This window comes from Enhydra lutris, unplaced genomic scaffold (assembly GCF_002288905.1).
Source record: "Enhydra lutris kenyoni isolate GAN:26980312 unplaced genomic scaffold, ASM228890v2 scaffoldscaffold7, whole genome shotgun sequence".
Classification (NCBI taxonomy): domain Eukaryota; kingdom Metazoa; phylum Chordata; class Mammalia; order Carnivora; family Mustelidae; genus Enhydra; species Enhydra lutris.
In genome coordinates, this window is record NW_019154091.1 from 12,209,620 (window position 1) to 12,223,624 (window position 14,005).

Consider the following 14,005-nt stretch of genomic DNA (forward strand, 5'->3'; position numbering starts at 1 on the left):
TCCTGCTGGTGATTACCACAAACAGGGAACATTCACTTACTGTGTGACTTCAACATGTCAGGTACCATGAAAGTGGTTGAATATTCAAGGGTAATAAGAGGGCTCATGGCTTCTTTGAAAGAAAATATGCACTTAAGCCGCATTGACTTATTTATTGTCTTTTGCCTCTCATTGCCAAGATTTTGATAGCTCTGTTCTGCCAGACTAAAAAGCTGTCTCTTTTCTTTCACATTCTTTTTATCCCTCAGGATTCAGCAGCTCAAATTGTACCTTGTTCTCCATAAACACTTACCTAATTATCCATGTGTAAAATGATCTCTCCCCATTCCTCCTCTCCCTTTCTAAGACAATTATTTTTAATTATATCATGCTTCACTTTAGCTAGGAATTATAGTTATATAACATTATGAATTTCCTGGGATGAAAACTCTAAAATGCTATTATATATATTATATAACACATATATTTCTTATCTAACATATTATATATTATATATATCATTATTGTATTATGTAACATTATATATAACATAAATACAAATAAATAAACATACATTAAACCTATTACTATATATATGTATATATATAGTTTATGCCTTATCTCCTTACTGGTGTGAGTTCTTTAAGGTCATGCCTTTCGCATTGTACTTTTTATTTCTTAGTATCTTCCATTGTGCCTAATATTAATATTTTCTCACATAGTGGTTCCTCAGTTAGTATTTGCTGGTTCATTGACCAGTTACTGGAAATTTCCTTGTATTTAATAGAGAGTTATGTTCTCTGCCCACACTACTAGATATTCAATAAACGTTGCCATGTCGTACCAGCACAAACTGATCAACTCAGGAAAAGAATAAAAATCTCTCGAGTGTCACTGATAAAAGAGATGCTCCTGAGCATTCAAGAGGAGAGGCAGAGAATGAAGGAACTGAGTACCTCCCTGTGGTGAAAGAGAGGCACCTTCGCCCTGCCTTATTTCAGAACTTACCCTGTCCTCGTCTCTATTCCCAGAGTAGAGGTTCTTCACCTGGAGTCTCCGGCTCCTTTCGAAGTCCATGAATGTGTTGGAGCAGGACTTGGAACCCAGTGAAGTGTTATGGGTAAGGAAGGGCAGAGCGTAATTTAACGAGTACAAAGGGAAGGTTTAAACTCAAACTTAACTAACTGCGGGGCGCCTGGGTGGCTCAGTGGGTTAAGCCACTGCCTTCGGCTCAGGTCATGATCTCAAGGTCCTGGGATCGAGTCCCACATCGGGCTCTCTGCTCAGCAGGGAGCCTGCTTCCCTCTCTCTCTCTCTTTCTCTGCCTGCCTCTCTCTCTACTTGTGATCTCTCTCTGTCAAATAAATAAATAAAATCTTTAAAAAAAAAAAAACAAAAAACTTACCTAACTGCAATGTCTTTGCTTTTCTGACTCTATCATGGCTTAGGTGAGTTCTGGCATCTTGGGCTAGGGAAAGGGTGCACTCTGGTCACCGGACCGGAGTTTCTGAGGAAAGTTCTGCAACAACACCACCACAGGTGTGACAGCAACAGAAGCAACAACCAACACACATGTGCTGCTTGATAGGTGTTAGGCACGATTCCAAGCGCTGTATGTTTTAACCTACTTGAAACCTCTCCACAAATCTATGAAGTATGTGATTCTATGCTTACGCACATTTTATAGATTTAAAACCCGAGGGACGGAGAGGTTAAGTTCTTTATACAAGCACATGTAAATGGAACACAGTGATGATGGGTCAGGGAAGAGGAGGTTTGTGGGAAAGAAAGATGCTAACGGAATAGTTTTCTACTACCAGATTATGTTTCGAGCCACCCTGTGTTCAAGGCTGCCTTGAATTGCACCTGAACCTTCTTTCTCGGCTAAAAGAGAAAATCTGTCCAGGGTAGCAAAATAAAGAGCCAGACAACCCATTCCAGCCCCTGACCTGACTTTGAAGAGTCAGTCTAAGAATAAACCAATCACATCAGGTTGGTGAAGATAATCACTTGCTTCCAGACCTCTTAGAAAATAAAAGGGTGTCTGAAGGAGACCTTTCTAAACTCTGGCATTCTTCACATCTTTAATATACAGGTACAATTTAAATCACTTGTATTTGATGTTGGGGAGAAAGAGTGACTAGCCTTGAAATGAACTTTGACAACATGGAGAATATAGTTACCCTGCTAACTAGTGGGTTGTCAGTAGAAATCATAGCTTAAGTGGTTTTAACAGCAGATGTGGTATGTGCTCTGAATTTGAATATTTCAAATATCTCTGAATTTGAATATTTCAAATATGCAGCCAAGGTTTGGGTGAACCCTACCCCCAAACATTCCAAGCCAGGATAGATTTCAGCAGCCTCTGCACAACCACTGCTTCTAGCCTCAAAAGTATTCCATTTCACACTAGAATTACAAGAGACCTGGGTTCTGTTGATAGCCGCATGGCGTCTTTGTGATTTAGCTGCATAAGACTTAGTGTCTTATGTCTTAGTTGTGTCTTAGTGTCTTTGACCTAAAAGTGGGTGTGACAATGTATACAACTTAACATCCGGTTAAATGAATTTTAAATAAGATGAGGTTTGGTAAAATCCTTGGGATTTTGGAAGAGAACTTCTTCTTAAATTAGAACAAACTGGAAATGCATGTTCTTGCACAAATGTGACATATAAAAAGAATTGTAACTTGGTCACAGTTTTTAAACTAGTCTGCAAAGACATGTTATCCAAGAATTTTGCTAGTTAATTTTCTTTACTAAGAGCTTGGTCTTTCTTAAAATCTAGTACAATAACAGAAGACTAGAATAGTTGCAAGATTGGGTGTTAGTTTCTGTTGTGCTTCTTACAGGCTCCGTGAACTTGGGCAGATCACTGGACTTGCATTTACTCATCTGTAAAATGGAAATAGTAAAAATGATTTCCCTTGCTGTTCTCAAAGGATTGCTATGACATACATTAGAAAACAATAAAAGCCAACATTTATGGAGAGCTTAATTTATTGGGCCATGCTCCAAATTCTGTGCTTTATATACTGCTTCATTTCATCTTCTCTCCAATATTTTAAGGTAGGTCATAATTTTTACCTATCATCCAGATATGGGAACTGAGACTCAGAGAGATTCAGTGTGTTGTCTTACTATCAGAGGAAGAAAACCCAGATGTGAATGGCAACCAAAATGCCTCTGCTTTATGAAAGTAAGATGATCTACGTATCAAGATAATGTGTCTTCTTTTCCTCTTCCTTTCCTACTTCTTCTTCCACTTTCTCCTTCATACCCTTATCCCCCCACCCCTTTCTCTCTCTTCGGTGACAGTTATTGCCATTACTCATCATATACACTACGGTAGGGTTGGTTTTTGATAAGGAGCAAACCGGGGGCTGGGCAAAACAATAATTATGGTGGGATCTAGAGCCAATGTTCTGACAGTCTTTATGTGGTCATTCACCAAGGGTTTCTTAAGAATTTACTATATATCATGACTGTGCTGGGTGCAAGGACTCTACAAATGAAAATGGTGCACTTCCTTCCTTGGGGCAACACACGTCTGTCAACAGCTATTACATGAAGAAGGGATTGCATGTCATATGAAAGAAATGGATGCAAGAGGAATTCAAGAGGAAAACATAATTAAGTCCACATAAGGGGATCATGGATTTTGCACCAAAGTCCAGGGAAAATAATACTTGGCTTTTTTTTTCTAAAAGATCGGAATAACTGGGCATGTGGTTATTCCAATGTCAAAGAGAGGAGGTGTGGGGTAAGACATTACAAAATTAGGCAGGCGGTTCTTGGGAAATAACGTAAAATATCATCCCCTCCCCTCCTGCAGATACCCACTCAAGAATTTAATTCCTTCAAGTTTCATCAAGACAAAAGTATTCACTGTAGAATTGGGTACAGGGATGGCTAGAGGAGGGAAAGGGAAGGTGGAGGATGGGAGGGCTATCCTCTCATGTTTCACAGATGTTGATGTCAAGTTTCCACCTGGTAACAACAGCCTACAGCCAGCATAAAGATACAAGTCAAAACACAGAAACACACAGGGAGAGAATTAAACAGCATCCAGCCAGGGAATTACAAAAACTCAAAAAAGCTTTGCAGTGGCTAAATAAATATCATTCCTTGTGTTTACACTTTCTTTTTTCTATTTACTGAAATTTGAAAAGAGCCATAGACTCTGTTGCCTTTTCAAAGTTCTGGATTATATAAAATAATAAATCAAAATTTTCATATACAGGCTAAATTAAAGAGTTACCAATTTCTAGTATCTATGTGTTTTATTTAGAAAAATAAGAAGAAACCCAATGGCTAGTAAATGACAAGAAAGATTGTAAACTACAAGTAGTGAAATAATAATAATTAATAATAATAGCAGCAAAAGTGACATTCTTATATAAAACCATGACTTCCTTCCAGGACGCTTTAGAAATACGTTCGAAATACGTAGAAAAACTCCACGGCAGAGTACTTGAATTTGCACAAACAGCCCAGGGCAAGTAAGAATCTGAAAGAGTATTTTCATATAAAACTACTCATGTATTTCTGCAGACCACATTCAAAATAACCACAAGATTAATTTCGTTCCATTTGCCAGATTTGCGCATCACGAAAGCCAGGAAAACTGTCATTTTGGAAGTCTAAATGTTACTTATAAACAACACTAGAAAGGGTGGATAGTGGAGTAAGACTGGGGGGTGGGGAAGCAAACCCTTTAGTTACAATGTTTTCGGGAAATGAATCAACACAATAAAACAAATTTCAAATCAAGTTGCCCCTCTATACCACATAAGCAGTTTAGAATCTTAAGCAGATGCCAAAGGAATAAAGCAAACGGGGAGAAAAAAGGCCGATAAACTTTCTGGCAGCAATACAAGACACATATCATTACCATATGATCTAATGTGGGTGTCAGCCGGATTGTGTTCATTGAGGGAAACCTTATTTTTTAACTGTGCTATGGAGTAGAAGCAGGAGGTTTGCAACCTAGTGACAGTCACAGAGCAGCACCTACCCCCTCCTCCTTTCCACACCTGCAAACTCTTTTGCTTGGGCTGAATATTTAGTGTAATTACATCTCAGCTTTGAGGGCTCCTGTGGCAAATCCCCGGATTAAAAGGTATGGTTTTCAATAATTGTCCTGAACTCTGCTACAGACTAATAAAACTTTGATCAAGTTGAGAGCAGAAGGAATTATTTGGGGAGAGAAAGAAAAGAAAGAAAAAAAATCATGCTAAACTTTTGATAATCTTTATGCAGTGTTTTAAACAAGTATTACTTGAAGACAAAAGTGAAATATTTGGTAAAATGGTTGAATGCATTGTTTTAGTTCTTTCTGTTCTTGCAAGGATATTTATTAAAAAAAATAATATAACCTAACACCATGACTGTCTATATTGATATATTTTGTATTTGTACTAATAAAATGTTTTACCTCTTTAGAAAGTATTTATATTTTAGATCAGCATACTATTTGTAGTTGCTGTGTATATATATGTATATATATATATATATATTTTTTTTTTTTTTTTAAGGGATTTAGTTCCCTCCTGAATTCTTGATATTTTCAGAACTTTTAAAAACTCAAGAGATGTGAACTCTGGTGTTTAGCTGCAGAAGTCAAATAAATGTATATTTCTGCAACCTAGAAAAGAATAGAAATTATCACCAGAGAGGTGAAAAGAAACATTGAAAATACTTAGGCTGCTTTTTGAAGATAATCTCACAGTTAGCTACATAATTCCTTACAGAGAAGGAAAAAACCCAGCCAGTATTTTCAATGCAAATGAAATTTTATTGTAAGGTACATCACTTGAAAAGGAGGGTGTAGGTTATTTTTCTTGCTAATTTCCAAACAGGGTAACACAATGACCACTGGCTAAGTGGGGTCCCAATGACATAAATTCCTGTGGCTTTTTCTTTTCCTATTGCTATTTTGACCAGAAAAAGAACCAAATGCTTCCTATAGCAGTCCTTATAGATAAACGCCATTTTTATTGTCTATTTTTAAATTATTTCCATTATTATTGAGGTTTTTCATGCACCTAGTGCTGGGGAATTTTTATTTTGCTCTGTAGTTATAGTTTTATTTATCTCCTGAGGGTTAAATTTTGATTTTGAAAGTCATACCAAAGACATAAATGATATCCTACAAATGCTGAATTGAATGATATAGTTAATAATGAGCTGAAGCAGTTTAAGGAGTCAGAAATTGTTATTTTTGTTGAAACAGTTCTAAACTGTGGGGACTAGCTTTAGTGGACTAGTGACATTATACTTAGCAGTTAGCATCTAGGAAGGAGTCCTATTTTTTGAGAATGCTTAAAACAATCTCAATGAAATTTGGACAGTATATTGTCTCATAATCTCCTTGGTTTCTGCAAGGGTATCAGCTCTTTTTTATTTTTCTTATATACTAAGGAAGGAAGGAAATGATTAAGAAATTATTAATATCAACAGTCCCCATTAATTGTTTTAAGATGCTGGGTCTTCAAGTATGATGACACTAATTTAAAAGAAATTATCTCTTGGGGGAATCTGTATAAAGTTTCTGGACGTATTATTCTTCTCCAGGACATTCAGGGTTAAAATGCACACACACACACACACACACACACACACACACACGCACACGTGCATCCAAGGGATATAAAATAAGTAATGGAAGCTATAAACTCCCTGCTTGTGTTCAGCTTTAAATCAAGAAAAATATTGTGCAGAGAATTTGCACAACTTTAACAAGAGTAAACACATATAAATGATAATATTCCTCTGAGCCAGCGTTCAGGATTTCCTTTTTGGGGTTGGTGAAACAACTGGGCATTTTCTATTCTGGAGAAAAGATCAAAAAACGACATCTGCATTAATTCTCATTGTGATTTATTAAATCTGCAATTACTTTGCTTCATTTTTCTTCTAAAATTGTAAGATATTAAGTATGCAAGCCTAGCAAACCATGGTAAACGGTAAACATTACATTTTAATGTGAAACAGACAGAAACCACTCCCTTAGATCGAGTCCAAGGGAACACTGCCAAAACAATAGGGTCTCCGTTAAAAGGCTGTGCAGTAACTGAGTGGGAACATGCTCCCAGAGAAAACCTGATACTGAATTTAAAGGGGCAGTGTGAATAATAATCTTTGTGGTATTTTTTAAATGAGAAGCCACATGCCTGTACTGCGTATTTACTGCCTTACACATATCTCTCTAATAAATATAAGTTGAAGAACAAAAGTGCAAGAAATCCAAAAACATTTATTTTTTCCTTCTCTAGTGCATCTAGCCAAGAATTTCCAGAAGTTACGTAGATAGATACATTGAGGTCAGGGCATCCAAAGTGGTGTGATTTTTTGTCTTTGTTTCTTGGTTTTGCTGTTTTTGTTAAAATTGGCTGATGACTAAAAATCATATTTTAAAGTCTGGTTATGAATGGGCAGCTTTAATATGATGCTTATAAGTGTACACTTCAAAGTAGATGTGGGGGAACTAAAGGTAACATCTGCTGTGTGTTTTGGTAATCCTTAGAACAGTTTCCATAGGGTTTTAAAACATATAAAGTAAGAAATAAACTACTTGTTCTCTACATGATCAACTACTCTTTGTTATTCAGATCTATGTAGTTCCCTTCAGCCAGCTGAACACCAACTCAAAGACAGATGTATGTATGTAAATGCTTATTGAATGAATGGATAAATACGATATGGATTTGTCAAAACCGTACTTATGTTTGTTTACAAAATTGCCCTCTAGGTAAAACCAGATAACATGTAAGTCCTATAAAAATCAGGATATCCCATATATGTTTGCTGCTTTAATAAAAAATAATCAGTTTGGGAAACTGTCCCATAGATTTATTTTAAAAAATGAATTGTGCTTCCACCAAATTAAGGTTTTCCATTTGTTACCTTTTCAGGCTAGAAACTTGATATTGAAAAAAACATAAGTTTGTGTTTTAAGAAATCAGACCCACTGGTTGCCTGGAACAAACTGAATAACTTGTATTGTTAATAAATTGATGGTCAATTGAGTCATTTATGGGCAAAATGTTGTGCAAGGCCTGGGTACAGAACAAAGAATAATAAGACACGCCCTGAAGGAGTACATCTTCTAGTTGGGGGGACAGACCAAGCTTGCAAAACAAATTACAGTATAATGTGATAAGTTCTTTAAAAGAGGTAAGAGCAACGTGATTTGGGGCACAGAAGAGGGAAGTAGCCGTGTCCTGCCTGGATGAGCCAGGGTATCCACAAGGGAAGTCCATTATCATTTTCAGTCTTTACAGCCATCTTGCAAGGTAGGTATTTTAAATGGCACTTAGCTTTGAGTGGCAGGATTGAGGTGGGGACTGGATGAGAGAGAGGAGATGGAGAGAAACTGGGCTCGAAACATTGGTTGGTACCAAATTACAATTGGTCTCACAGGCCACAGAGGGGATGTGGACCTTATTGGCAAGCCTTGAGAAGTCAACAAGGAGTTTTCCATAGAATAGGAAGGCAATGAAATCTAATTCTCAGAACATGACTTGAGCAGCAGAGTAGAGGAAGACCTGGAGTAGAACAAATATTCAAGGCTGAGACCATTTGGAAGCTCTTGGGATAGTTTGGGGAGTGATGAGAAAGTTCTGGACCAAGATAAATACAGTGGGATGGGGAGATGAGATTGGTTTCCAGAGAGATTTCTGACACAGGAATTGAAGATCTTTCATGTTTATAGACCAGATTTTATTTGACTGTGGCCTGACTTGTGTTGAGTGAGCCCTGAGAATTCCAATAGGGCTTATCATCCTAACAAGTTTGCAAATGATGTGAATATATAATATACTGTCTCAATCCAGACCCCAAATTCAAGCAGGCAGATTCAAATTACATTCAGATTTCTTTTCCTAAGTAAAGAGCTGTAGGTAATCTGTTACGTTATCTTTCAAATACATTTCAGTGTTCTGCTTCCTAACAAGAAATGAAAGGTTTTTTTGTAGTTGTTGTTTTTGTTACATATATATATGTAACAAAAATATATGTATATATATATACATATATATATGTATGTATATATATATATATATATAAAGTATATATATACTTTACACTCACTCTACTGTGGGGTGTTTTAGAAGATAACGCAGTACCCAGGTTTTGCAACTCTTCTAAACCTTTCGTTTGTTTCCTAGGTTCCTTGGCTGTGAAAATACATGAGATAAATCATGAAGGCCACCATCATCTTCCTCCTGCTTGTGCAAGTTTCCTGGGCTGGGCCATTCCAACAGAGAGGCTTATTTGACTTTATGCTAGAAGATGAGGCTTCTGGGATAGGCCCGGAAGAGGGCGCTCCTGTGGAGTCTGACCTAGAGCCTCTGGGACCTGTGTGTCCCTTCCGCTGTCAGTGTCACCTGCGAGTTGTCCAGTGTTCTGATCTGGGTGAGTAGGTGCGGGCTCTCTCTACCTGTCTTGCTTCACTCACAGGAATGGCTTCCTGGAGAGGTTAGCGTTTTCCCTTTTCATCTCTGTAGTTCCAAATGTGAGAGACAGCGCCACCTATGGAGAAGTGCAGAAAGCTGGCTAGCATAGAAAGAAGGAGCTTTGAAGTTAGGAGATCTTTTTCTTTCTTTTTTAAATTGGGACTCCATCACCTTTGCAAGTCACTTTAAAAAAAAAAAAATCTTTCCGAACTTCATGGTCCCATTTCTGTAAAATGAAATTTTGAGTCAAATAATGTCTCCTGTTCCACGATTCCAAAGGGATGGCTTATTTTAATTCCGTGATTTGCTTTCAAGAAATGTTAGATGTTAAAACCTGGGTGATGTCTCTACTCGTGGCTTAGCCCAGATAACAGAGTTCGAACATTACTAAATTGTAAAGTATGCAGAGTTATCAGAAGCAAAACAAGTAAAGTTTTAGAACAAAACATTATCTTTCAAGTACCAAAATACTCCCCTAATCTCTGGGTCTTGGTTTTGCCTTTGCCTTTGGCATTTTGTAATCTCGCTGTTTATATTCTTTAGAAAGTTTCAAAAGCAATCTTTACAACTAAGATATGGTGTAAATATTCAATATAATCACAGGACATTTATCTTTAGCCTAACACTGTATACAGCTTGATTTATCACGTTTGAAGAAAAATCTGGTCTGGGAATTCCAAGAGCAATACACTCAAAAGATAAATCTCCAGAAAGTTTGAGGCCCCAGCAGATGGGCCAAAGGGAATGAATATAGTTGACATGACAGTTGATTTGCATCTCTCTCTCTCTCCCTCTCATTTTGGTTCATTTTCTTATAAGGGAAAAACAAAAGAACCAAAAGTCCTCACAGAATGATTCTGCCATGGTGTAATACCTAATGGAAGAAACTCCATAGCGTAGTCGGGTACTTCTTCTGTTTTGTTTTGTATTTTTGTTGTTGTTGTTGTTGTTGTTGTTTTTAGTAGGGTACTTCTTTTGGGAACCCTGTATCTATTCAGAACATGGTCTCTCTAGCAGTATTTTACAGGAAAATTTGCCACTAACCTCTACAGTTGGAATAAACTACATGCTGAAACCCAGGAAAACATAAATCATGTTCAATAGTAACAACTCAAAATCAAACATTCAGGACAGCTTTTTAAATGCGGACATATTGTATAGCCATTTAACACCGGGGTTGGGGACAGTGTGTAGAAAGGCTTTAAAAAGGCTACAGGATAATTTCACAAGATTCATTCATTCATTCAGCAAATATATTGAGGTCCCACAATGGGTCAGATCTCTTGTAGGCCCTGGCAAGGAAGGAGTGAGGAAGACAAATATGGTCCTTGTTCTCGTCAGTCTGACATGATATTGGCTGTGATTATTTCTCTTTTGAATTGTATATTTGCTACAAGGGGGATTAGATCACTCTCAAGTTCTACAGAAACTGTTGTAAGCATCTGGACATTACCTGCATTACTAGTATAGGCAGGAGAATCATGCAGTTGAAAATAGCTGCACATTGGAATCACCATACGATGGATAGACTAGGGGTAAACTTAAAAAAAATTATTAAAATGGCCAAGTTCCTAAGAAATGTGAATCCAATTAAATCTCATTTTGCCTCTGGAAACAAGGTTAAAGGGATCCATGATTATTTCCACCACATGTATTGCCAACAATGACCAGCTGATATTTTTAAAGAGGAAAGAGTTGTCCAGTCACTTCATTGGTTTTATTTTCCATAAATATAGTTTGCTCACATAATAAATAGCTTATAAAACTTGAGTCTGATGAAAGCCTATGAGATAGTTTTCCAGTTGACTCTCATAAAAAAGGCCTAAGCCTATTGCTCAAAACTAAACAGAAAAATCCAGTCTCCAGAAACGTCAAGTTCATTGACTTGGGTGTCTCATGATTTGGTTTCCTTGATGTCCTTGTTATTATTTTGTTTCATTTATTTTGTGTTTGTTTTTGGATGAGGATGTTTTCTACATGTTACCTTTTATCTAAGAGCCCAGAGTGCATAGCATTCCTTGAAAAGGCTGACTGACCCTATATACCAAGGACATAGCGAAGAATATATTAATGATTTGTTTTGGGAAACCCTACCACATGAAGGGAACTAAGTTCCCATGAGCAGTAGTCTCATCTAAGTTACTTTTAGTTTTTATTAAATTCATATTTAAATATATTATGGAAGGTTTTGGTCAGATATTTCTAAAACAGAAAATACATCTTGAAAAGGAAGAACAATCTGTTCGTCTTTAAAGAAAACACTCTATTGACACTCTCCACTACCATCAAACTTCTTACTCTATGTTCTTGGCATTCTTTGGAGCCTTGACATCTTCATCTGAAGAAAGATCACAGCCAAACTTAGAGATTCTATTATTTGTGTGTGGTGCCTGGCTCATAGTGGACTCTCAACATATATTTTCTATGTGATGACTGTATGGAGTAAAAGGTGGAAGATACGTAGAAAAAAACAAAGAAGGAGAAACAGTCAATCTTATTCATTGTAAGGACATGTAGTTTATTTTTTTGTTTTTGTTTTTAGTTATTTAGCGATCTGAACATGAAACTTGAGTTATTTTAATAGAGAAGAAAATGTTATGCACTTTGGGATGAGAAAAGTGAATGCTTATCCTTATCAAGGGCTAATGTTTTATTAAGGATTATCCTTGCCAGAGCTTTTAATGAGCAGAGGGGAGCTACAGAGTTGAAGGACAGCAGTCCTCTTCCATCTTATAACTAAACAATATTTAATAAAAGCAAACAATTCTTACTAAAATGTTTGACTAATTTTGCTGCTAAGAAGTATTTTTGGCAAGGTTAAACAACATCAAATTTTTAAGCAGTTCTACATCAAAGCTAAGAAGTATAAACTGTGAAATTGGAATTGAATAATTAGCCCATAGGAAAATTTGAGGTTTTTAAGAAGATACATGGACTGTTTTAGTTCTCCTCATTCCAATTTATCAGACTAGCATTATGTATGTTTTTCTCTAGCATGGGGGATTGAGAAAATAAGCATATTTTCACCTGTCAAAGAAAGTAATGAATACTCCATAGATACTGGCCAAGTTGTTTGGCTGAATTTGTTGTAATTTAGATTGCCGTTTGAGCCAGAACTAAATGAGATCCCTGTCTTCTCTCTCTCTCTCTCTCTTTTTTTAATTTATCCTCTTGAGACATAAAGCAATTTCCTCTTAAATGTAGAAATTATAAAACAAATAAATGTAAAATTAAGAAATTCAACAATCGGGGCGCCTGGGTGGCTCAGTGGGTTAGGCTGCTGCCTTCGGCTCAGGTCATGATCTCAGGGTCCAGGGATCGAGTCCCGCATCGGGCTCTTTGCTCAGTGGGGAGCCTGCTTCCCTCTCTCTCTCTCTCTCTCTGCCTGCCTCTCTGCCTACTTGTGATCTCTGTCTGTCAAATGAATAAATAAAATCTTTAAAAAAAAAAAAAGAAATTCAACAATCTATGGGTTACCTTAAAATAATAAGCCTACAATGTAAGTCATTCTTGTCAAATATTTTTGAAGTGTCTTAATATTGATCTTGTGAGTGAATGATGTTTTGTGTACTGTTTTGAAGGAAAACAGTTCCCTTAGTTAGATGTGTACTCTTTGGCTCAAGTAACCATTCTTCTTTGGCTCAAGTGTTACCAGGTAGCATTATTTTGTACCGACTTCCATCTTGTTGCTAAAAGGCAGATCAACCTTGGTAGGTGAAATAAGCCGAAGCATTGTTTTTTGACTATTCTTCCAAATTAAGGTAATAGTTACTGATACATTTCTTTTAAAAAAAATTTTTTTTAAAGGGGCGCCTGGATGGCTCAATGGGTTAAGCCTCTGCCTTCAGCTCCAGTCATGATCTCCAGGTCCTGGGATCAAGCCCTGCATCAGGCTCCTTGCTCAGCGGGGAGCCTGCTTCCCAATCTCTCTCTCTCTCTGCCTGCCTCTCCGCCTACTTGTGATCTCTGTCTGTCAAATAAATAAATAAAATCTTAAAAAACATTTTTTAAAAAGATTTATTTGAGGGAGACAGAGAGTAGGGGGAAAGACAGAGGGAGAGGGAGAGCAAGAATCCTCAAGCAGACTCTGCTAAACTTGGAGCCCAGTGCAGAGCTCATTCTCAAGACCCTTGAGATCATGACCTGAGCCGAAATCAAGACTCAGATGCTTAACCTGCTGAGCCACCCAGGAGCCCCTTGATGAATTTCTTATAAGCAAATTTCAAAAGAATTTAAATAGCTTTTAAAATGATTTAATAGTTGCAAGAACTTGGGTTTTGCAGTTCAACGCCTCTGAACTCAAGTCCTGCTTTACATTGAAACTTTCATTGGATAAATGGGAATATATCACATTTCATTAGGTAAGAATAGAAAATATTGATGAGTGTCTACCGTACTGTTCTATTTAGTTTACCATTTCAGACAAAGTTGGCTAGTGACATGAAGCTATTCCTCATAATGTTCTTTTATTTTTCTTTGAAACCAAGAATCTCTGAGAAATGGATGGCCTGGAGAGCTGAACACAAAGTAGCACCTTCTCTCCCTTCCCTCCTGAATAGGACCACATCCC

General features: G+C 37.1%; 1 protein-coding gene across 2 annotated transcripts in view; it reads left to right on the forward strand.

Moving 5' to 3' along the window:
- Window positions 1-4,713: 4,713 nt before the first annotated feature.
- Window positions 4,714-14,005, forward strand: part of LOC111142130 (decorin) — a 42,623-nt gene continuing 33,331 nt past the window's right edge. The window contains exons 1-2 of one of the 2 annotated variants that reach the window (XM_022495108.1): window positions 4,714-5,099; window positions 9,148-9,394. In XM_022495108.1, the coding sequence (XP_022350816.1) occupies window positions 9,181-9,394 (214 nt within the window). In that variant the 5' untranslated portion in view covers window positions 4,714-5,099; window positions 9,148-9,180. Of the gene's footprint in view, window positions 5,100-7,595; window positions 8,275-9,147; window positions 9,395-14,005 lie in introns of those variants that run through there. The other variant, XM_022495109.1, reaches the window with a different exon arrangement.